Source organism: Ovis canadensis, chromosome 2, assembly GCF_042477335.2.
Source record: "Ovis canadensis isolate MfBH-ARS-UI-01 breed Bighorn chromosome 2, ARS-UI_OviCan_v2, whole genome shotgun sequence".
NCBI classification, from domain to species: Eukaryota; Metazoa; Chordata; class Mammalia; order Artiodactyla; family Bovidae; genus Ovis; species Ovis canadensis.
Genome location: NC_091246.1, coordinates 144,800,707 through 144,824,829, shown reverse-complemented (window position 1 = coordinate 144,824,829; position 24,123 = coordinate 144,800,707). Strand labels below are relative to the sequence as shown.

The following is a 24,123-nucleotide window of genomic DNA, read 5'->3' as shown; positions in this document are numbered from 1 at the left end:
TTATTAACCATGCTTTTCACTTTATATTTTCACTGCTTCTCAGTGTGTACATGAGGAAGCTGATGGAAAAAGGAGTGGCTGTCAGTTGCTTTATTTCCTCCACAGTAGCATGAGGGGGTGAAAGATAAGCATGAGGGTGCTGGGTGTGCTTCTTCTCATCTCCTTGGTGGAAGTAATTCTTTTGCTCCAGTCAAATCTTGTCAGGGTTTAGCGGTTTCCTCTCCAGTGCCCACGGCTAACCTTAATTTATCCTTCTCACCTTTAAGAGGGCTGGGGGCTGCCTGTGGCTGTCACAGTGGAAGGGGGGCTGGCACACAATTTTGATATATGCAGGACAGCCCTCCATAGTGAAAGGCTTTCTTGCTGAAAATGTTCAACATGCCTCCATTAATTTTTTTCTTGAATATCTTTTCCACAACCCCTACTAATTAAAAGCATATACTTTCTTCAAGGGTCAGCTTAAGTTACTGCTTTGGGACTCCAAAAATCAGTCCTTCCTGTTTAATTGCATTCCATCTTTTCCTCTCTTTGGTTTCATAAATATTTGTTGAGTGACAGCTGATGCAAGTGCAGAGGGGACTCATATGAATTAGATGGTCCCTGTCTATAAGAAGACTGAGATCCTGATGGGGAGTTGAGTTCAGAGGAGGAGGTGCTGCCTATTTGTGGAGGGGTTAGGGAACATGAGCTGGCTCTTGAAGGACTGGCAGGATTCTTGATTAATGGATATGGTGGAATGAACACTCTTGTTGGCAGAAATCCAAAATGACAGAGGTGCAAACATCCAAGGATGGTTCAGAAAATGGCAAGGGTTTAGGTTGAAATTTTATCACAAGCTTGACACAAGGAAATGGAAGGAGTTTTGAGAAAGAAATGGAAAGCTGTATTTAGGTTATTGAGGTCTTAAATATTTAAAGAATTTTGTCTTTAAATTTAGCAGTAGGGAGCCATCACAGGTTATTTGTTTAAGCAAGATTGTGACACGAATTACTTGATGATTTTGGATGTTGTATGTGGGTGTGAGGTATATTAGGAGTTGTAATAAGAGGAGACTAGAGGAAGGGAGACAAGAAGGCTCCTATAGCCATCCTTTGTAAGATGCACAGAGGTAGCAGCAGTGAGGATGAAAAGGGAGAGATAAAAATGAACAAAGAATGGCCACAGCTTAGTGGCTGACTAATGTGAGAGTGAGGCCATAGCTTGGGCTACCAGGAAAATGATGGAGTCCCTAATGGATGTTGGGAATTGAGTAGTGGCTTTGAGAGGCCGAAGGTGGTTGGTTAATCTTATATGTGCAATGTCTGAGGGTTTTGCAAATTAAGGGTTGCATGTTAGTGGACATGTGTGGCAAGCAGTTAGTAATCCTGGTCTGGGGCTCAGAGGAATAGAAATAGGGCTGGAAAGATGGCGCCACCTGCTATGACATGATTATTAAAGCCATCAGTGGAGATGAGCCATTTGTAAGACAAGTGAAAGACTGAAGGGAGGACTTGGGTTTAAATGTCCACATCAATGGGAGCATGAAGAGGCAGATTAGGAACCAGTAAGGTAAGATATAAAGAAAACAAAGGGAAGGGCTGCTGCTGCTGCTAAATCGCTTCAGTCATGTCCGACTCTGTATGACCCCATGGATGGCAGCCCACCAGGCTCCTCTGTCCCTGGGATTCTCCAGGCAAGAACACTGGAGTGGATTGCCAGTTTCTTCTCCAATGCATGAAAGTGAAAAGGGAAAGTGAAGTCGCTCAGTCATATCCGACTGTTTGCGACCCTAAGGACTGCAGCCCACCAGGCTCCTCCGTCCATGGGAGTTTCCAGGCAAGAGTACTGGAGTGGGGTGCCATTGCCTTCTTCGAAAGGGAAGGGAGTGTTTTGTAAAAAAGACAACAGCCCTGGAGGGTTCGCTATGGCTGATTCCCTGGAGGGTAAGGATGAGGATTAAGTGTCTTGAATTTCATGACTGAAACCTTTGAAATAGCGATTCAGTAGGGAGATGGTGCTGGAAACCAGATCCTCTGCCTTGTGAAACAAAAAGCAAACAAGCATAGCCATTCATCTTTATTTGAGTATATGAGTGTATATATTAGTATCTGCAATGGTATTTATAGTTCAGAGTCATTATGTTTGGATGGTAGAATTTTATGAGCACTGTGATATTTTTATTCCTTTATTTCTCTGTATTGTCTTAGTGTTTTATGAAGCTAGAATTTTTTTTTAAATTAAGGAAACCTCACTGGTTTCTAAAGTTCTGATTTTTAATCCCATATTAAATAAGTATTTATTGAACACTGATTATACATTGGGTATGTACTGATGAGTCCGAGAAAAATTTTAAGGCATGGCCTCTGTACTTAGGAGCTCACTGGTGGAGAAAACCAACATGTGAACAACAAATGTCAGGCAATGTGATTACTGCTAAAAAAAAGTGTGTAATACACTAAGAGTGCCTCATACCTGAGACCACTAAGAAAGGGCACCTCTCCTGGCAAGAGTAGGGGAGCCTCCCAGAAGAGATGAGATCTGTGCTGTACTTGAGTGGGTCCTATCTAACCACGCGCAGGTGGGTTGTTTGTGAAGAAGCCAGTTCTTACAAATGGGCCTTGTCTCTGTCTTACCAGCCTTGCCCGTTACCTCATGCACTTGCTTATGCATTAGTTTGGAATTGTACTGATTTGTTCATGCTTGTATGGTATGTGTTTTTTAAACTTTGTCTGTCTCTGCATGTTTATTATATTTAATATTTGGACAAATTTCCTCTGAACTTGCACTGTTCACTCTTCTGATTTCTTTTTAAAAGCTATGCTTCCAGCTTTAAAAGCATCCTATGATTTGTGATTCATATAGAACATACTATAACATAGACAAAATCTTCTTAGTAAGATACTCAGATATGGATATCGTCATCATGAATATTCTTATTCTAGAATGCTGCTGGACAAGTTTCTATTTAAATCATGCTCGCTAGGCATGACTGACTGCAGGAGTTCACGGGGTTTAAGCTTCAGTTTGCTCTATTTTTGGCAAGGTAAGACTGCACCTCCACTCTGGAATAATGCAGGGTATTCAGCAAGGTACAGGCCAAGGCTCCTTTGGGGGTTTTTAGGAGCTAAAGTCAGCCTGCGAGGGACACAAATTGGCTTGTGAGAAGGGGACCTGTGTTGGGGGGCTTCTTAGGAGAATGTAGTAGGAAATTTCATGGATATTCAAGGACAGACCGCAGAGTTCAGCAGGCCTGAGAGGGCCTGGGCACAGCATGCATAGTGAACCAGTCCTCTCTCAAGCGTACGGTCTTTTGGGTTTTTCTTCTTTCTTCTCAAGTTGGGCTTCTACAGCTTCATGTGGTTTTTGCTTTCCCATGACTCTAGCGTGCATCTCGGTGAGAATAATCTCTCTAGAGATCTCTTATTTGTTAAAACAAAATTTATCTTGTAAAATGAAACAATCTATGTCCCAGCAAAAAAAGTATTGTGTAGATAGGTATGAAGTTTTGAAAAATTACATTAATTTCAAAATTAGTTTCTCCCTTTTCCAACCTCTCTGGTGCCTCTCCTGGTACATTTCCCTAAAGTCTGAGGTTTATAGCCTTCTGGAAAATGCATAGATACACACACATACACATAAAATGGCTGTAAATGTGCATTTGATTTCTATTTACACAAAAGGTATCTTTACACTTGTTCAATACTTTTAAAAAACTGTAATTTTACATTTTGGCATTCTTCTGTATTGATTGAAGCAAAACTTACTTTCTGTTAAGTGATTATATCTGGATAGATGATATTTTGTTTTATGTAATTATTATGATTTATCATACAGTCTCTCCATAGTGATGGACCTTGAGGTTGTATCTTGTTTCCTATTAGAAACAATATCCTTTTGTTGACTAAACTGGTTTATTATTATCGGTTTTATTTTGTTTTTCTGCAGCTTCTACATTGAGTCCAGCTGCTAAAGTTTTTTTTGCTAGGTACTATCTTTAATATTGTTATTTTTTTTATACTATAATTTCAGTTTTAACTTTTTCCACTGTGTCAAGATCTGAGAGGGCTTTAAGATTTTTAGGTGGCAAGGATTTTTGTTGTTTTTATTATTAACATTTAGTTTTATTATTGCAGTGTGGTCAGGGAAGAGTGTTCTAATTCCACTTTCCTGGAATACACTGAGACTTTATTTTGTGGACTAAAGTATTCCATCTTTTTAAAACTAAATAGCCCATCAGTACTAGAAAAGAGGTTTTATGTTAGATTGTGCGCTTAGATATATCTCTACTGGGTTAACCATTTTGACCGTATGATTCATATTTCTTATTTTGTCTCCTTGTTCTGTTATGACTGACAATATCTGTTACCTATTATTGTGTTTTGCTGATTTCTTCTAAAGATTTCTGTTTTTATAAATTTTGACACTGTCTCTGGTGCTGAAAGATTTATAATACTTATAAATTCATTACGGATTTAAACTTTGGTTATTCTAATAGTATGTAGAATTGTACCTGGTGGTGGTGGTTTAGTCGCTAAGTCGTGTCCGACTCTTGCGACCCTATTGACTGTAGGCCACCAGGCTCCTCTGTCCATGGGATTCTCCAGGCAAGAATACTGGGGGCGGTTGCCATATCCTTCTCCAGAATTGTACCTGGTGCATAGTAATTGCTCAGTTATTATTATTGAACATACTAATAACACTTTATGTTCTTTAATAGTTTTTGCCTTGAACTAACTCTTTTCTAGTATTAATACTGTGACTTTTGTTGTTAACATTGGACTGACTTATCTTTGACCTCCTTTTACTTTTAAACTTTCTGAGTCATGAAGACTCGTAGATAGTTTATTTTAGTGTGGATCTCTGTAGATTTGGTTTCGTCTCATTAAAGAATCCTGTATTTATTGATATAATAAATATTTTTGCTCTTTATTGCTGTTCAGTCTCTCAGTCATGTCCAACTCTTTGTGACCCAATGGATTGCAGCACACCAGGCTTCCCTATCTTTCACCACTTCCCAAAGCTTGCTCAAAGTCATGTCCATTGAGTCGGTGCTGCCATTCAACTGTCTCATCCTCTGTCATCCCCTTCTGCATGCAGTCTTTCCGAGCATCAGGGTCATTTCTAAGGAGTTGGGCTTTTCACATCAGGTGGCCAAAGTACTGGAGCTTCATCTTCAGCATCAATCCTTCCAATGAATATTTAGGGTTGATTTCCTTTGGGATTGACTGGTTGGATCTCTTTGCTGTCCAAGGGACTCTCAAGAGTCTTCTCCAGGACCACAGTTTAAAAGCATCAATTCGTTGGCACTCATCCTGCTTTATGGTCCAACTCTCATATCCATACATGACTATTGGAAAAAACATAGCTTTGACTACACAGACCTTTGTTGGTAAAGTGACATCTCTGCTTTTTAATGCTGTCTAGGTTTGTCATAGCTTCTCTTCCAAGGAGCAAGCGTCCTTTAATTTCATCTGAACATTTTTAATGCTTCTTAACTGACATTATTACTTTGCCGACTAAGGTTCGTCTAGTCAAGGCTATGGTTTTTCCTGTGGTCATGTTTGGATGTGAGAGTTGGACTGTGAAGAAGGCTGAGCACCAAAGAATTGATGCTTTTGAACTGTGGTGTTGGAGAAGACTCTTGAGAGTCCTTTGGACTGCAAGCAGATCCAACCAGTCCATTCTGAAGCCAATCAGCCCTGGGATTTCTTTGGGGGGAATGATGCTAAAGCGGAAACTCCAGTACTTTGGCCACTTCATGCGAAGAGTTGACTATTGGAAAAGACTCTGATGCTGGGAGGGATTGGGGGCAGGAGAAGAAGGGGACGGCCGAGGATGAGATGGCTGGATGGCATCACTGACTTGATGGACGTGAGTCTGAGTGAACTCCGGGAGTTGGTGATGGACAGGGAGGCCTGGCGTGCTGCGATGCATGGGGTCGCAAAGAGTCGGACACGACTGAGCGACTGAACTGAACTGAACTGAACTTATGTTATATTTTCTGTCTTTAATGCTGCCCACCCCTCCCCTGTTTCTTACTGCATGGTTTGTCTTTTCTTCATGTGATATATATATATATACATGTGTCTGTATGAGTAAGTGTATGTTTTAATGATAATGTCAAGGATTTATAGTCAATATTTTTGTCTTTTAGAGATTCTTTTTATAACTTTGTATAGTGATTTTAACTTCTGTGTATCAACATATATCAATTACTAGTGACTCAGTGAAACGAGTGAGAAAATTAATGCATATGCTTTCTCCTTTTTAAAATTAATATGATTTCACTTGGTTAACTTTATAATTTTAAATAGTGTATTTAAATGTCAATTTCTTGATATATCATCTTTAGAAAGTAGAGAAACTTTCCCCCTCTTGTTAATTTGGTTTACTATTTTTTATTATTAAAATGTATAATAGTTCCCTCTGTAAATATACTTCCTACTGCTGCTTTGTATCATTTCTAAATATAAATAATTTCACATATCCCTATCAGACTTTTTTCTCTACCTTTATCTCTTTGTTTGCTCAGTTTTGAACTCAAGTCATTTTTTTTTCAAGTAGGAGTCACAAAATCACTGAGCTCTTTCATGTCTGAAAATGTTTATTGTCTCTATTCTTGAATAACAATTTGGCTAAATATAAAAATGTTCACATTTTTTCTCCCTCAGACTATTGTACACATAGATTACAGATTTTCCTCTAATGAGTATTGAGTGTTGGTATGGAGAGAAACCTGAGCTTCTGTTCTGTTCTGTTTGCTTTTCGTTTTGGAGTATGGATCTGTGTGTGTGTGTGTGTGTGTGTGTGTGTGTGTGTGTGTGTGTGTATCTGTCCTCTGTACCTGAAAAATTCTCTCTCTGCCTTGATATTCAGTTAATTTTACCAGGAAACATCTGTCTGTCTGGACTGTTCATTTTGCCCTCTGATGTATGAGTATTGGACGTTGGGGCAGTCATGCTTGATTGATATTGACTTTGCTTTTCTCTCCGAAATATTGTTTAAAAGTGCTGTGCTAGCATTACTCTGCTTGGCAGGAGGCATCTTTTCCTGTGTATCTTTGGAAAAGTAACTTGTTTTAGGACACAGCCTGATCATTTCTTTTATTTCTTTTAATCACCCACAAAGCCTATTTTGAGTGATGTAAGTGAAAGGTTCTTAAATTCTTATGCATATATAAGTGATGAACCTGGACCCATTTCTCTGCTGCTAATTCATCCCTCTAATCCTCTCTAAATAGAGAGTGTTATTAAGGTTTTACAGAATTTTGTCTAACCATCATCTCTCAAACTCACCACTCTTCTGGGTGAAGAGAGAGAGCTGAGCTAAGAATAGCAGTCATTCCTGGGATCTTCCATCTCTCACTTTCCCCAAATGCTACTTTTCAGATTATGGCATGAAATTGTATCCCTTCTTTTGTTTGATTAATGCTGTACATTTTCATTTTCTTTGTTGGATCTCAATTTTTTGCTGTTAACGATATTCATTCATTTAGTTTAGAGAAACTTGATACCTGACTTTACTCTTTCTTCTCACCCAGAAGTCATAAAGTTTTCATAAACAAGCTTAGAACCTTAAAACCAAAGCTGATTTCTATTCTTCCTTATAGAACCTAGTCCAAGGCTTGCATATGATTGGCATTTAATAACTACTTACTAAATGCATAAATGATAAATTTTGTAATAACTTGGGCTAATCCAATGGGCTTCTTAGTGGCTCAGTGGTAAAGAATACACCTGCTAATGCAAGAGACACAGGAGACGTGGGTTTGATCCCTGAGTCGGGAAGATCCCCTAGAAGAGGAAATGGCACCCCACTCCAGGATTCTTGCCTGGACAACCCCATGGACAGAGGAGCCTCGCGGGCTACAGTCCATGGGGTTGCAAAGAGTTGGCCGCGATTTAGTGACTGAGCACACACGGGCTAATCTATGACCTATTGTTGATGTACAGTCACCTTGAAACCCCAAGTCTAATTTTTTATTAATCCACAGAAAAGTGAAAGTGAAGTCACTCAGTCGTGTCCTACTCTTTGCGACCCCATGGACTATAGCCTATCAGGCTCCTCTGTCCATGGGATTTTCCAGGCAAGAGTGCTGGAGTGGGTTGCCATTTTCTTCTCCAGGGAATCTTCCGGACCCAGGAATTGAACCCGGGTCTCCCACATTGCAGGCAGACGCTTTACTGTCTGAGCCACCAGGGAAGCAGAGAGGTGATGGGCAAAAGGACAAGGTAAGAGCGGTAGCACATGGAAGAAATGGCCACACTTTACAGTGAGGATATTTAGTGCTCACTTCAGCCCTGGAAGAATTGAGCTCAACTATTTGCTTTTGACCCCTTGTGGTGTATCAGCTCATAGGGCCTCTGAAAAGACACAGGTGAATGAGTAGGGAGTTTATCAGGAGGACCGCTTTTCTTCAGATTAGTTTGTTTCCTTCTTTTTTCACTAAACACATCAGTTTTAAGGGCACCATGTGAAATCTGTTTTGTGGATTCCTTTTATTGCCAAAACCAAGGCTCACCTTGGACTATCCTTCATTTTCCCTCTAGGCCTTTCACCGGCTGCTTAGGGGCCACCCACCCAGCTAGTTAGTGACTCTGCATTTAGCCCTAGGCAGATTCAGCTTCAGGCCATTGGGCAGTCCTTTTTCAGAGACCAGAGGAAAAAGATCACAGATCTTTTTGGTGATGAGCCTTTTTATTTATTTCAGTGTCTGTGTATTGGCGTTCTCTCTCTTCCTCCTTCAGGAAAAAAGAACAGGAGTTGGACGGGCAGAAGAAGGTCACTCGCCTTCTTCTGCCTATTGATTTTCCTGTGCCATTCAGCGGTTCATTAGTTTCTCGTAACTACAGTTCTGCATTTAGTGGCAGTTTGGGCTGGGACATCAGCCACTGAGGGGGACTGACTGTGCCTCGGTCACCTAGAGGTAGACTGAAAGGTGACTTTCGGACAACACGAGTGTGGGAGCTTTAGAATCAACGTGTTTTATTGTTGAACTTATATTGGTGGTTTACTATTTCTTAATGACTCCAGTGCTAGCCCACATGAGGCTTTGAGACTTAAAAAAATTAATTTATTTTTGTTGAAATATAGATTTTAATGTTGTGTTAGTTGCAGGTATACAGTGAAGTGACTCAGTTATACATATACATATATCTATTCTTTTTCAGATACTTTTCCCATACAGGTTACTACAGAATATTGAGTATAGTTCCCTATGCTATATAGTAGGTTTTTGTTGGTTATCTATTTTATGTGTCTAGTGTGTATATGTTAATCCCAAACTCCTGAATTTATCCCTCCCTCCTTTTTGCCTTTGGTAACCATAAATATTTTTTCTGTGTCTGTGGGTCTGTTTCTATTTTGTATGTAAGTTCATCTGCATGATCTTTTTAGATTCCACATGTAAGTGATATCATATGATATTTGTTTTTCTCTGTCTGGCTTATTTCACTTAGTATGATTATCTCTAGGTGCATCCATGCTGCAAATGGCATTATTTCATTTTTTTGGCTGAGTAATATTCCATTGTGTAAATATACCTCATATTCTTTATTCATTCATCTGTCAACGGATATTTAGGTTGCTTCCATGTCTTGGCTACTGTAAATAGTACTGTAATGAATATGGAATGCCTGTATATTCTCAAATTATGGTTTTTCTCTGTCCAGGAGTGGGATTAGGGGATCATATGGGAATTCTACTTTTTTGTTTTTTAGGGAACCTCCATACTGTTTTCCATAATAGCTACACCAGTTTTTCAATCCCACCAATAGTGTAGAAGGGTTTTTTTTTCTTCACCTTCTCTCCAGCATTTCTTATTTGTAGACTTTTTGATGATAGCCATTCTGATCAGTGTGAGGTGATACCTCATTATAGTTTTGCTTTGCATTTCTCTAATAACTAGTTGCGTTGAGAATCTTGTCATGTACCTTTTGGTCATCTGTATGTCTTCTTTGGAGAAATGTCTATTTAGATCTTCTACCCATGTTTGATTGGGTTATTTGTTTTTATTTATTTTTTTATTGAGTTGCATGAGCTGTTTGTATATTTTGGAGATTAATCCGTTGTCAGTTGCATCATTTGCAAATATTTTCCCCCACTCTGTAGGTTGTCTTTTCATTTTGTTTATGATTTCCTTTGCTGTGCAAAAGTTTAAAGTTTAATTAAGTCCCAATTATTGATTTTTGTTTTCATTTCCATTATTCTAGGAGATGGATCCAAAAGAATATTGCTGTGATTTATGTCAAATAGTGTTTTACCTATGTTCTCCTCTAGGAGTTTTATAATATCTGGTCTAGCATTTAGGTCTTTAACATGTTTTGAGTTTATTTTTTGTGTGTAGTGTTAGGGAGTTGCCATTTCTTTCCCGAGGGGATCTTCCCTACCCAGGGATCGAACCAGTGTCTCTTATGTCTCCTGCAGTGGCAGGGGGATTCTTTACCAGTAAGCACCAACTGGGAAGCCCCTGTGGTGTTGGAGAACGTTCTAATTTCACTCTTTTGCATGTAGCTGTCCAGAGACATTTTTATAGAATCCACTATGAGGAAGTGGTTCAGGGAGAGGTGGGGTTGACCTGGTGCATGAATATCAGAATGTATGCTGACGTACGTTAATTACACAGAAGTTTTAAAACTTTTTATAATCTCCAAAGTAGGGAATTGAAAAACATACAAATGTAAACAGAGCATGATTATGAACCCTCATGTACGCAGCTTCAGTAATAATCTCGCATGATCAGTCTTGTGTCATGTATGCCCTGTATTTTTTCCACTCATATTTTTCCAGACAGCATATTGTTATACCTGTAAATATTTCAGGATATATTGATAAAAGATAAGGACTAAAAATACAGCCACAAATATAGTTATCACAACTAAAATAATTAGCAATATGTCTTTAATATCATCAAATAACTAGTCAGTGTCCTAATAATCTCATAACTGTTATTTTTTTAAAGTTTGTTTTTGTGAATCCAGTTTATTTTATATTTGGTATGTATCATAAATCATAAGCACCTTTTAATCCTGAGGTTTCCCCTTTCAGTTTATTTATTTTTATTAGCAGTTTATTTTTTGAAGAAGTTGCGTCATTTGTCTTGGAGCATTTCTTACCGAGAGTCTGGATTTTGCTTATTTGTACACCCACGGTGTTGTCTAGCATGTTGTCCTGACCTGTGTTATTCCTGTAAATTGGTAATCTAGAAGTTTGATCAGATTCAGCTTTAATTTTTTGGCAACACTCTTTCTTAGGGTGTTCTTCCATCAGGATGCCTGACTTTCCTTTGTGATTGCTAAAAATGTGTGGAATTTAAATCTCTCTGGTATAATGTTTGGCACAACCTAAGCTTGGAATATGTTGGCTTATTTTTTAAAGTGTGTCCTCTGCTGATAACTGTAACCAGAACTCCTCAGGAAGTCTTTAGACATCAGTCCTGCCAAGATAAAGCAGCAGATGTGCTACTACTTTACAGCCACACGGGAACTCCTCACTGCAACGTGAAACCTGGGCAAGGTGCCCCTCTCTTGCGGCAGAAGGTCCTGGAGCTGAGCTGTTCTCTGGTGGAGCAAGACCTGCCCCTGCTCTTAGTTGCAAACACAGGTTATGTTCAGTCCATTTGTACTTATCAACAGAAAAAATATTATTGACAGCCTGCTTTCCCAATTGCTGCAAAGAGGCACAGCCTATGACTCTAGGGGATTGTCTTCTGAAAACAAAACAAAACAAGGATTATTGTTCTTATCTTCTAAGGGATTCTGTTACCACAAAGATAAAGTCTCCTTTTTCTTTCTACTGAAGTATGGTTGGTTTACAATTTGTCTTGGTTTCTGGAGTACAGCAAAGTGACTTAGTTATATATACATATAAGTATTTATGTGTTCTTTTTCAGATTTTTTTCATTATAGGTTATTACAAAATACTGAATATAGTTCCCTGTGAGATACAGTAGGACCTTGTTGTTTAAAGTGAAGTCGCTCAGTCGTGTCCGACTCTTTGCAACTCCATGGACTGTCGCCTACCAGGTTCCTCAGGCGACAGTCCATGGAGTTTTTCAGGCAAGAGTACAGGAATGGGTAGCCATTTCCTTCTCCAGGGGATCTTCCTGGCCCAGGGATCAAACCTGGGTCTCCTGAACTGCAGGCAGACGCTTTACCATCTGAGCCACAGAGAAGCCCTGTTGTTTAAAGTCTCTTATTAAATATCTGTCTGCTTTGCTATCTATCTATCTGATGGCTTAAGTAATGAGAAGTTAAATATATCCTAGATATTTTGCTAATTGTGATGCATAGGGAAAAGTAGGGAAACATTCCTTTAATACCTAGGTTACCGCTATGTACTAGATGGAGATTTCTTTCGTAGGTGATGGCCTCCTCACCTTGCTGATGGCTTTTCCCCATAGTGGAAGGGTTTGGATACCACAGGAAGAGAGGGGACAGCAGAATCTTGCTCTGAGAGAGTAGTGACTTTGATCAGAAATCTGTCTATGGTATTGACTTCTGTAGTATTACTACATAAAAAATCAAAGAGTATTCATCAAGTCTTCACTCTAGAACAGCCACACTACAGACATGTCCAGGTCCATGAGAAATATGAATTGGGGTGCAAACTGCATGAGCCCGTCTCATGCTGAAAAATGCCATCACTCACATCTTCCCAGATAGATTTGTCTTTCTATTTGTTTTGCATTGAGAGCAACCCATGTAACTTGAGATTTCAAGTCTCCTGAGTGAAGTGAAAGTCGCTCAGTCGTGTCCAACTCTTTGCAACCCCATGGCCTACACAGTCCATGGAATTCTCCAGGCCAGAATACTGGAGTGCAGAAGTGTTCCCTTCTCCAGGGATCTTTCCAAACCAGGGATCGAACCCAGGTCTCCAGCATTGCAGGCAGATTCTTTACCAGCTGAGCCACCAGGGAAGTCCAAGAAAACTGGAGTGGGTAGCCTATCCTTTCTCCAGGGGATCTTCCTGACCCAGGAATTGAACTGGGGTCTCCTACATTGCAGGCAGATTCTTTACCAGCTGAGTTCCCAGGGAAGCCAAATCTCCTGAGGTCACTCTTTAATTCTGTGTTTGAATAAATGGTGGAGACCTCATATGGGAGATGCAGGAAACTGCAGTCCCACGTTCATCCCTCTTAGTCCAAACTGCTCCTGACCCTTCTTTGGTCACTCCTGGCTAATTACGTGAGGCCCTGGGTACAGACATAGGCAGAAGAACCATCCACCCACCAAGGTTAACATTCTGGCCAGGAGCAGCTTTTCAGCTGTCTGTAGGGCTGCCTCCCCAAGCAGATTATCACCACTTTTATGGGGCTGTGTAAGCAGCCACTGTTTGGGCTGGCTGTTTAATCAATCATCAGAGAGTTTATAGAGTTGGGTATTGATTTTAAAGACAGCAGACTGGCAAGCCTATTAATGTGTGCATGTTCTGCTGCACCTTTATTTAACCCTGTCTGTGAATGTATGTCCAGATCAACATGATGGGTGTGGCAGTGGAACCTGGGGGGTCTGCCTCCTGCTCACCCATTACTGGTGTTGACTGTAGATGATTCCCTCTGGTGGGTTTTTCAGAGAGTGCTGGTCTATTAGGTCTGTGACGTGTTTGGCTTCCATGTGGGAAACATCTCCCTCACAGAACTGTTCAGTATTTGGTGCAGTTGGTCAGAGAGAACCATTGCTAATCAGAGGATTCCCTTAATTCTATTATGTGGGCTTAGGAAAGCCTGAATTCCCATTCCTGTACTGACCCGACAAGTCCTGTCACCAACCTGGACTTAAGTTTTGTCTGTAAATTAGTGTGTGTGTGTGTGTGTGTACGTGTGTGTGTGCATGTGTGTGTGTGTGCGCACGCAAGTGCTTAGTCACTCAGTCAAGTCTGACTCTTTGCAACCCCATGGACTGTAGCCTGCCAGGTTCCTCTGTCCATCAGATTTTCCAGGCAAGAATACTGGAGTGAGTTGCCATTTCCTCTTCCAAAGGATCTTTCCAACCCAGGGATTGAACCCAGGTCTCCTGCATTGCAAGCAGATTCTTTACCAACTGAGCCACCAGGGAAACCCATTAGTTAGCTAGGTAGGACTCCTATACCAAAGTACCACAGACTGGGTGGCTTAAACAACAGAAATGTATTTCTTCAAAGTTCAGGAGGCTAGTAGTCCAAACCAAGATGTCAGCAAAGTTGGTTCCTTCTGAGGGCTCTCTCCATGGCTTGAGGATGACCATCTTCCCTCTGTTACAGAGTCTTTCTTCCATGTGTCTGTGCCCTAATCTCTTTTTTAAAGGACACTGGTCGTATGGATTAACTTCTTCCCACCCCTCTGCCCCATAATCTCATTTTACCTTGATTACCTCTTTAAAGGTTCTATCTCCAAATACATTCTGAGGTACTAGAGATTAGGACTTCACCATATATGAATTGGGGCAGGCGTCCCTGGTGGCTCAGACAGTAAATAATCCATCTGCAATGCAGCAGACCCACGTTCGATCCCTGGGTCGGGAAGATGCTCTGAGAAGGAAATGGCAACTCACATCAGTATTCTTGCCTGGGAAATCGCATGGACAGAGGAGCCTGGTGGACTACAGTCCATGGAGTTGCAAAGAGTCAGACACGACTGAGACTAACACACACACACATACAGTCATATGAATTGGGGTGTGGGCAAGTTACAGTTTAAGCCTAGCAGAGGATGAGATGGTGGTGGTGGAGGCTACTTAATCAGGGATTTTCTAATAGTGCTCAGAGAAGATCTCAGAGTCTAGGGTGACAGACTGTCCTGGTTTGCCTAGTTCTGAGGTTTCCCAGGCTACAGGACTTGCAGTGCTGAACCCAGCAGCTGCAAGCAGACCAGGGGGTTGGTGCTCCCTCTGGTCCCCCATGGGAGGCACGTGCAGGAACCCGCTTCCTCAGCCTCCCTCAGCCAGAAGGGCACCACTTCTCTCAGCTTATCCATCAGCATCCCAAGTAAGATTTAATTTAACAGAAGGGTGTCATGGCCCCAAATCATCAGGAAACCACTTGATTCGAGGGCCTCCAGGGTCCTCTCCCACTGCCACGGGCTATGATTTCATTTCACTTGCACACACTGAATTCTTGCCATTTGTTGGAAGCTGATAACTGATTGGAGCAGAGCAGATTTGGTTCTCATTTGGTTTGTGGCTGAGGGTAAAATAAAACAAAACAAGAAGCTGTGCTGCCTCTGCTGAGGCAGAACACGGTGCTGTGCCTTTGTGACGGCAACTGTCACTGGTCGAGCAACCCCCACGTTCACCTCTTTCTGTCTTCATCCTCTTAGACTCATAGCCACAATGTGAAGTGGGTGGCAGAAGCAGCCCCACCGTGCCAATGAGGAAACTGAGGCCCAGAGAGATGCGTTGCTAGGCAAATCTTGAGGCTAGACAGGGCAGGGCCTGGATCGTGCAGGCATTTTGGCTCAGTACCTCTGTGTCAGTGGCGCTGAGCCCAGATGCAAGTGGAGAAACAGGGCCTGTCCTGGTGAGTATAAAGTAATTCTACCCATGCTGATGGGCCAGATTCTTCTCTCCAGGAAGCACATCTCATTACCCTCCCCATCCCCACTTGTCTGGCCTTAATCAACATCCTCAGTTGATCCTGCCTTTTGCTTTCGTAGAAGCTGGGCTGAAGAGCCGTTCCCAAGGCATTCAGAGGTTTTGAGGATCTTGCAATAAAGCACAGTGATTGACATAGGGACAAAATTGCTCACTTGCTAATTCTTTTTCATGTCTTCTGATGAGATGAAGGGAAAAGTTTGTGCTAGTCTTTAACTCTACCCCATCACTCCATGATCTCCTTCTTTTCCCCAAAAGAACAGGGGCAGCAGTCTCTGACTGTACTTGAACAACTGTTGTTTTTAGTATAATCATCTTTTCACTGTTAATTTTGATATACGGCAAATGATTTAGGGTAGGGATATGAAGTGCCTTTAAAAGATCTATATGGGACTTCCCAGTGATTAAGACTCCAGATTTCCATTGCCGGGGGTGTGGGTTTGATCCCTGGTCAAGGAACTAAGATCCTACACGCCATGTTGTTATTGTTGTTTTTCTCTCAGTCATGTCCAACTCTTTGTGACACCATGAACTGCAGCACACCAGGCTTCCCTGGAGTTTGCACAAGCTCACGTCCATTGAGTTGGTGATGCCATCCAACCATCTCAACCTCTGCCGCCCCCTTCTCCTTCTGCCTTCAATCTTTCCCACCATCAGGGTCTTTTCCAATGAGTCAGCTCTTCACATCAGGCGGCCAAAGTATTGGAGCTTCAGCTTCAGCATCAGTCCTTCTAATGAATATTCAGGGTTGATTTCCTTTAGGATTGACTGGTTTGATCTCCTTGCTGTCCAAGGGACTCTCAAGAATCTTCTCCAACACCACAGTTCAAAAGCATCAATTCTTTGGTGCTCAGCCTTCTTTATGGTCCAACTCTCACATCCGTACATGACTACTGGAAAAACCATAGCTTTGAGTGCACGGATCTTTGTTGGCAAAGTGATGTCTCTGCTTTCTAGCATACTGTCTAGGTTTGTCATAGCCTTTCTTTCAAGGAGCAATTGTCTTTTAATTTCATGGCTGCAGTTACCTCCCACAATGATTTTGGAGCCCAATAAATAAAAATCTGTCACTGTTTCCTTTGTTTCCTCATCTATTTGCCATGAAGTGATGGGATCAGATGCCATGATCTTAGTTTTCTGAATGTTGAATTTTAAGCCAGCTTTTTCCTGTTCTTCTTTCACTTTCATTAAGAGGCTCTTTAGCTCCTCTTCATTCTTTGCCATTAGGGTGGTGTTATCTGTATATCTGAGGTTGTTGATATTTCTCCCAGCAGTCTGTGGGCAACAAAAAAATTTAAAAAAACATAAGACATCTATTTATGTAAAAAAGCAAGTAATTTAAATTAGTAGCTAATAGCACAGGTAACATACATGTATGGCAAGAATTGTGAAACATGTGCTGAGAAAGGTGGATTTTGGGAAACACTGGCCAAGGGGAAAGCTTAGAGTTCATTAGAATCTTGAAACCAGAAGATGAAAATCAGGAATTGTTTGACCACCTGACCTTTTAGGGTCATTGTCCCAGCCCAGCGTGAGCCTGGCCTGGGCTCTCAAGGTGCTGGTTGGAGACCCCTTCAGAGCATAAAATTCCTGCCAGGTGGACTCTGGAAAGACAGATTCCCTCCCAGTATCAATACCACAGATATTGGGATTTTGTTTGGTTTTGGTAATGGTTTTCAATGTCTTTGAAATGTCCCCATCAGAAAGGGTTAAGGATGAAAAGTGAATTTTTGTTCCAAGTCAAAAGGCTGTGTCTTCAGGGAATGCAGTCTGGAAGATAATTAGAAGTGGAAATTGGATTGTCCAGCATGAGGCAGAAGGGCTCACTCCAGGTGGACACGTGGAGACTGGATGCTGTGGTTGTACCTGTTGGAGTCTAATGGCCCCTTTCCTGAGGTTAGAAGCAGCCTGGGGTTGAGACCCCTCTTCCAGCCTTGGAGTAACTATATTTGAAGGGGCTTTTTCATGGGACCAGTCTAGGGTGACTTTCTTTGCCTGCCAAGCTTGCTGCTGGTACTTTAAAGTACATAAACTTTACAGGGCCAAGTCCTTATTAAATAGACTACTGCTAAGGTGGAGTGAGCTTACAGCTTCTGGTTAGCCATTCAGTGTGATTTCCACAGTAGGCTGTTGCTATGTGGACAGGGTCTGGGCTTGGCTAATCCTTGCAGGACCTAAGACCTGGATGACAATGGATACTGTGCACTGACTGATGCTATTACCAGACCCAGTTTAGGTTCTCTTACCCTCTCATGCGGGGTGTAATGAAAGAAAGTTCGATGTTTTCTGCAGGGCATCAAGCAAAGAGAATAGACAGCCGATGCCCCAAAGACCTGAACTCCCTGATGGCTTTAGGGAAGGACTTTTAAAGGCGGTGTGAGGGAGGGTGTGTGATCAACTTGTACACGAGCATCTCAGATTGGTTGGCATCAAGGTGAAGTTGCAAGCATCATCAGCTTTCTAGTTTCAACCAGTCTAGAATCTCTGTTCTTGTGGTCAGCAGTTTTCATCTGTTTGCAGTCTTCTTCCTGTAGAAACAATTCAGAAATGTGTGTCAGGCTTTTATCCATATCTTTCAGCGAACTGGGAGTTTAGTATTTCTGCTATGTGGCAGATTTATAGTCTAAGTTGTTACCAGTTTCTTGGCCCAATAGCTATTCTTTGTTTCTATATCTTCACATTTCCTAATCATTAACTCTTGAGCCAGCCTTTCGAGACTCAAGGGAGTCCTGGAAGATTTAACATAAGCTTTCTGAAAGGACAGGGACAGAGGGGTTTGTAGAGGCACCAGATCCTCCTTCCTAACAGCCCAGACTTTGCACACAGGGGCTGGATGCTAGTTTCTAGTGACCATCGGAGAGACCTGGTCAAGGTTACATAATTTGGCTGTAAAGATCTCAGACCTGAGACTTTCAGATTTTTTCCTGGCATCAGCAGCCACTACTAGCAACCTAGAATGAGATTGTCTGGTCATGACTGGACATCCTCTTTGGCCCTTTTCCTCCCTCCTTCTGTCTGGATATAATCTCCCCTTTTAGAACTGTGTTTTTAAAGATGTTCCAGAGCCATGCAGCCCACCCTGTATCTTCTACTCCCATTTCTTAAAGAGGCTTCAAATCTCTCTTTAAAAAATCTACTTAAAGTACAAGGGGACTGTTTAAAAAGGAAAGTACCACAAGGGTGCTGGTTAAGAAATAAAAATATTCTTGTTTCAAAAGCCCATTGACACTAATCCTGTGATCTGTTGCTCATAACAAGCTTTTCCTCCCACCAGGAGACATCTGTATGGATTGTTTCATTACAACGCCACGATGCTTGGACTTGAATCGCTTCCAGATCCCACAGATACCTGGGAAGTTATAGAGACCATAGGTAAAGGCACCTATGGCAAGGTCTACAAGGTGACTAATAAGAGAGATGGGAGCCTGGCCGCAGTAAAAATTCTAGATCCAATCAGTGTAAGTAACTACAATATAGGGTTTCATGCACACTGAGTTTTCAACTTTTTTCTTGATTCTGGGGGTGATTTTCTAGAGATACTGAAACCTGACATGATATCCCAAAATGAGTTATGACTCCCTGGCACATCTGAATGAAGTGAAGTGAAGTGAAGTCGTGTCTGACTCTTTGTGACCCCATGGACTGTAGCCTACCAGGATTCTCCGTCCATGGGATTTCCCAGGCAAGAATACTGGAATGGGTTGCCATTTCCTTTTCCAGGGGATCTTCCCAACCCAGGGATTGAACTTGGGTCTCCCGCACTGTAGGCAGACATTTTACTGTCTGAGCCACCGAGGAAGTCCAGCCCATCTGAATGAAGGGACTTCATTTGGAGTCAAAAGTTCCTTTGATGATTTTCTAGATGATTTTCTTTTGTCCATTTTCCTATTGTTTTGGTTTTAGTCCCCAGGGCTCTTCGACAGTTATTCTCTTGTAAAGAGTGATGCTTTGGGTTTACACAGAGTCTGGTCTCTCTGTAAGTTACAAAGTGGCCCAGACGTGTGGTGTTCAGTCATCTTAGCCTGGCATCCATCAGAGCACTGAACACTGAGCTTACAATGCTGTCCACTGTTTAGCACAGTGAGGTTATAAGTGTTGGTTGGATCCCTTTGCACTACTTCTCTTTAACTGCTTTGAAAATTCAGACATTTTTAAATTTTAAAAGGATATTTATGATATTATTCTTAAAGATATATAATGAAGACATTTTACTGATATAACAATTGGAAGGCTTTAGTTGGTATCTACATGTTCATTGTTAGGTGTTTTCAAGATATGGTAATGATGACATAAAAAATGCAGACTAAATATGCTTTGTTAAGGGGTTACCTGATCATGGTATCAGTCCTGTACCTTACCTCACACATTATACTGAATTCAGCATGCATTTTTTTTTTTTACCCTATATAGGATATGGATGAAGAGATTGAAGCAGAATACAACATTTTGCAGTTTCTCCCGAATCATCCCAATGTTGTAAAGTTTTACGGAATGTTTTACAAAGCGGATCACTGTGTGGGAGGACAGCTGTGGCTGGTCCTGGAGGTAAGAGGCTCCTGTTGGGTGACCATCGATTCAGACAGCTCACCAAGGGTGAGCAGACACGTTATTGCCTAAATTCTATAAGATGCACATTTAGGGTAAATGATCTCTCCTGCATATCACAGGTACCTTACCAGATGTGGTATTCTCTACGTTTTACAGGTAGGCTTTGTGCTGAAAATGTGCATGTTTCTCTGCTTCTGAGGTTTTAATAATCTTTTTTTCTAATATAATGGATATAAAAATACAGTTGGAAAAGGTTATTTTCTACTCCAGGCTGGGAAAATTTCACAGAAAACGTATTCCAAAGGACTGCAGCTCATTTTCAAAAGTTGTTAACCCAAGGTTTACTTGCTCGCCGAATTTGAATCAGCCCATTCATGGTCATTAATCCTCATCTCAGGTTGGATTTTCTGAAAATAAACTCTGACAATTGTTTATGGAAGGTTATTGGAGAGTTCCTCTTCTTGGGGCTAGACCTGGACGAAAGGTGGGTTGGACAAGGGAGACAGGAAACATCAGTGTAGTTGCAACAGAGGCCTCAGCCCATCCTCAGGGAGAAGAAGACCTGGGATGCTCTTGTAGGGTCGTCCTGTATTTTATCTTTGCATTAACCAATCACTGGGTGCATGGCACCCTGGGCAGGCATGTGGCCTTGGGGGAGGAGGTTCCCTGTAGCTAGGCACAATTCCTGGTGAGAGGTGCCTCTGGTACTTGGGAGCAGGGAGCATCTGATATTCCTGGCCACATCTGCTTTGAAGAGACAGTCTGAAGCCAGCATCACTGTATCCACTATAGTCTTGCCCTTCTCTCTCCCTTGTTAATAGAAATGAATGTGTGTAACTGGGTGCAAATTTCCCTACAAATACAGTTCCTCCATGGGATTAACATGGCAACAACGCAGTGACAGCATGTGAAATCAGTATATTAGGACAGGTCTGTTGTATTCCCTCATGCTCACGAGGCCCACCCTCATCTGTCCTAGACGCCACCCCTCTGAATCAGCCTCCGTGCCTGAGGTCACATGTTTGATCCATGAGCGTGAGGACATGTGTGAAAGCTTTAAGAGAGAAGCAACAAAGGGGAGGTCAGTCCTGGATTCACTGTCTGGGTTCTTTTGTCGAAAACCTCCCATCTGGCTCTAGGAGGGCTTGGTCATGAGACATATTGGATGCCATAGCAACCATGTATGAGAAATTCATCTGTTGTATTCAGGTGGGATAATCTGCAAGGAACATTTCTGTCACACTAGTTGCACTCTTCAGAATATAAAGATGTGAGGGATTTTGGTTTTAAGAAATCATCTTTGTCTGTTTAGTTGACTGGTTACATTACATAGTATGTTCTTATAGTATCATCTTTTGGATTTTATTATCCCCCACTCCTTCCCTGGGAATATTACAGATTTACCCTGCTTACAAAGCTCTAGAATATTAATAACATTAATTTTTAAATGCTTATTATCATGCAATATGGAAAGTAATATTTCTAGGGTCTCTGAAATAATAATTTCTAGTACTCTTGCCTGGAAATTCCCATGGATGGAAGAGTCTGGTAGGCTGTAGTTCATGGGGTCGCTAAGACTTGGACACGACTGAGCGACTTCACTTTCACTTTTCACTTTCATGCATTGGAGAAGGAAACGGCAACCCACTCCAGTGTTCTTGACTGGAGAATCCCAGGGACGGGGGAGCCTGGTGGGCTGCCGTCTATGGGGTCACCCAGGGTCAGACACGACTGAAGCGACTTAGCAACAGCAGCAGCAGTGTCTCTAGGATTATATTCTTAAACTCTGTAAGACCTCAGTGTTTTAAACCTGATTATCATTTAATAATATAAGTACTGCTGCTACTGCTGCTAAGTCGCTTCAGTCATGTCTGACTCTGTGCGGCCCCATAGACAGCAGCCCACCAGGCTCCCCCGCCTGGGGACTCTCCAGGCAAGAGAATCTGTAATATTCCCAGGGAAGGAGTGGGGGATAATAAAATCCAAAAGATGATACTATAAGAACATACTATGTGATGTAACCAGTCAACTAAACAGACAAAGATGATTTCTTAAAACCAAAATCCCTCACATCTTTATATTCTGAAGAGTGCAACTAGTGTGACAGAAATGTTCCTTGCAGATTATCCCACCTGAATACAACAGATGAACAGAACACTGGAGTGGGTTGCCATTTCCTGTGACCAAAAAGTCCTAGTTTCCTTTCATTTTACCCCGACTTAAAAAGACTTTGCATTCAGATATAGAAAACTGGACCTTCCAGGGGTTTTCCAGAGCTTGAAAAGAGGCTGTCCCTCCCTCCATTTGACCAGGTGGGAAGGTAGGCTGCTCAGACCTGCCACCACCTGGAGGACAAGCGCTCTTCCCCATGAGGAGTGACTGAATGTTAGCCCCTAAGGCACAGCCAAGGCAGCCGGAAAGAGCCGCCCCTGGTCTTGAAAGATGAGAAGGAGCTCAGAACTGTGAACTGAGCCTTGTGCAAATACTCCCCCGCGGACTGTCTCTTGCTGTTTCTGGGTGACTAAGCACAGATAATGAGGTTGCCCTGGCACACTGAATTATTCATGCCTCAGCAATACAGTAGGCAGATATTATACCTTTTGCAGGTTGCGTTGGTCCATGCCAAAGCTGACGGCACGGGGAACCAGATATCCTCAGTCTTTTCTGTTTAGGAATAGGCCAACCATGCCAGGCTCCTGGGTTAGCTGTGTCCAGCGCCTCCAGTATGCTTATAGACTCAGATTCCTGAACTCCTCGAGCTGGCAGGGACCTCAGCCTTCCTTCAGGTCACTCTCCTAGTGTTCAGTTGAGGAAAAGAGACCCAGAGAACGAGTGGCATGCCCACTGTCCCATAACCAGTTATATGGCAGAACTAGAGAAGGACCGCACTTTGCTTCTCTCCCTTTCTGTGTCGCTGCTGCCCATGATGCTGTCTGTCAGGTCCGGGAAATAGACTTCGGATCTCTGGTTGAAATAGCAGCAGTTCCTGATTACACACACACATACACACACACACACACACACACACTCTGCTGGAAGATAATGACAGTCCACACAGTACCTTGACCATGTTGCACCGCCGATAGCTTTTTAATGAGTGCTTTAGGAAACTTGCACAATAAAATTATGATCTGTTTAATACTGCTCCCTTCATCCTGTATATTGAGATTAAATTTATATTGCCTTTGCTGTTTCCTTGCTGAATATGATGAAAGGAACCGTGAGAAGCTATTCCACAGAGCAATTCTTGAGGACAGAAAAATGTTATTAATAACTCTCCTAAATCACCACAACTCTGAAAACAAAAGCAAATAAAAATGTCATTTCTGAAATTAATTACTAATTGTTACCAGAAAGCAAACCAAAGCTTTCCTCAGTGACAGACAACTACTAGAGGAGAAAGATATGGAGACAAAAACATACATAATAATCTTTTGGATAATTTGTGAATAAGTTTTATCCTAATGTTAAATTCAGAAAATCTACAAGTTTTATTATCTCTTACCTAAATGAAATATAATAAGAAATTAGACCTTTAAGAAAAGCTCCATATTCAGACAAAATGCCTAGTATTTGCTAAGACATGAAATATATATTTTTTTGTTTTCCTTTGGTGTAAAGCTTTCCACTGGTAAATACTATTTCTGCTCAAATAATATGTTCAACTTAAAAGAAATAGTTGAGCATTTAGAGTGCCAGTGATAATGTAAACCAAAAAAATAATCCTTACATTTCAAAACCAAATGAAAGAATTATTTTTAACCTGTTTTTCCTCTCAAAGATCTATGTATAAGTTCAGTATCTAAGCCAAAGTTGGGGGAAATGATACCTCTGTTCAGATTTTGCATTTATTTATGTAAGGCCCTAGAAAGTCCAGTCTAAGCCCCACTATCATTGCAAGTTAACACCTTAAAGCATTTTCACCCACTGATATTGTGGCATGAGTCAAGGTTATCATTGTTAACAAGTCAGGGTCATAGTGGAACTCTGATGGTCTGAACCATGTTTTGATTGGCCAGAGATGGTTAGA

General features: G+C 41.6%; 1 protein-coding gene across 1 annotated transcript in view; it reads left to right on the top strand.

Annotated features, from left to right (window-relative positions):
- The first annotated feature begins 3,047 nt into the window (after window positions 1–3,047).
- The window catches only part of LOC138433887 (myosin-IIIb-like), a 51,490-nt gene continuing 30,414 nt past the window's right edge, over window positions 3,048–24,123 (top strand). The window contains exons 1-3 of the mRNA XM_069577301.1: window positions 3,048–3,068; window positions 18,820–19,003; window positions 19,956–20,090. Of these exons, the coding sequence (XP_069433402.1) occupies window positions 18,857–19,003; window positions 19,956–20,090 (282 nt within the window). The 5' untranslated portion in view covers window positions 3,048–3,068; window positions 18,820–18,856. The remainder of the gene's footprint in view (window positions 3,069–18,819; window positions 19,004–19,955; window positions 20,091–24,123) is intronic.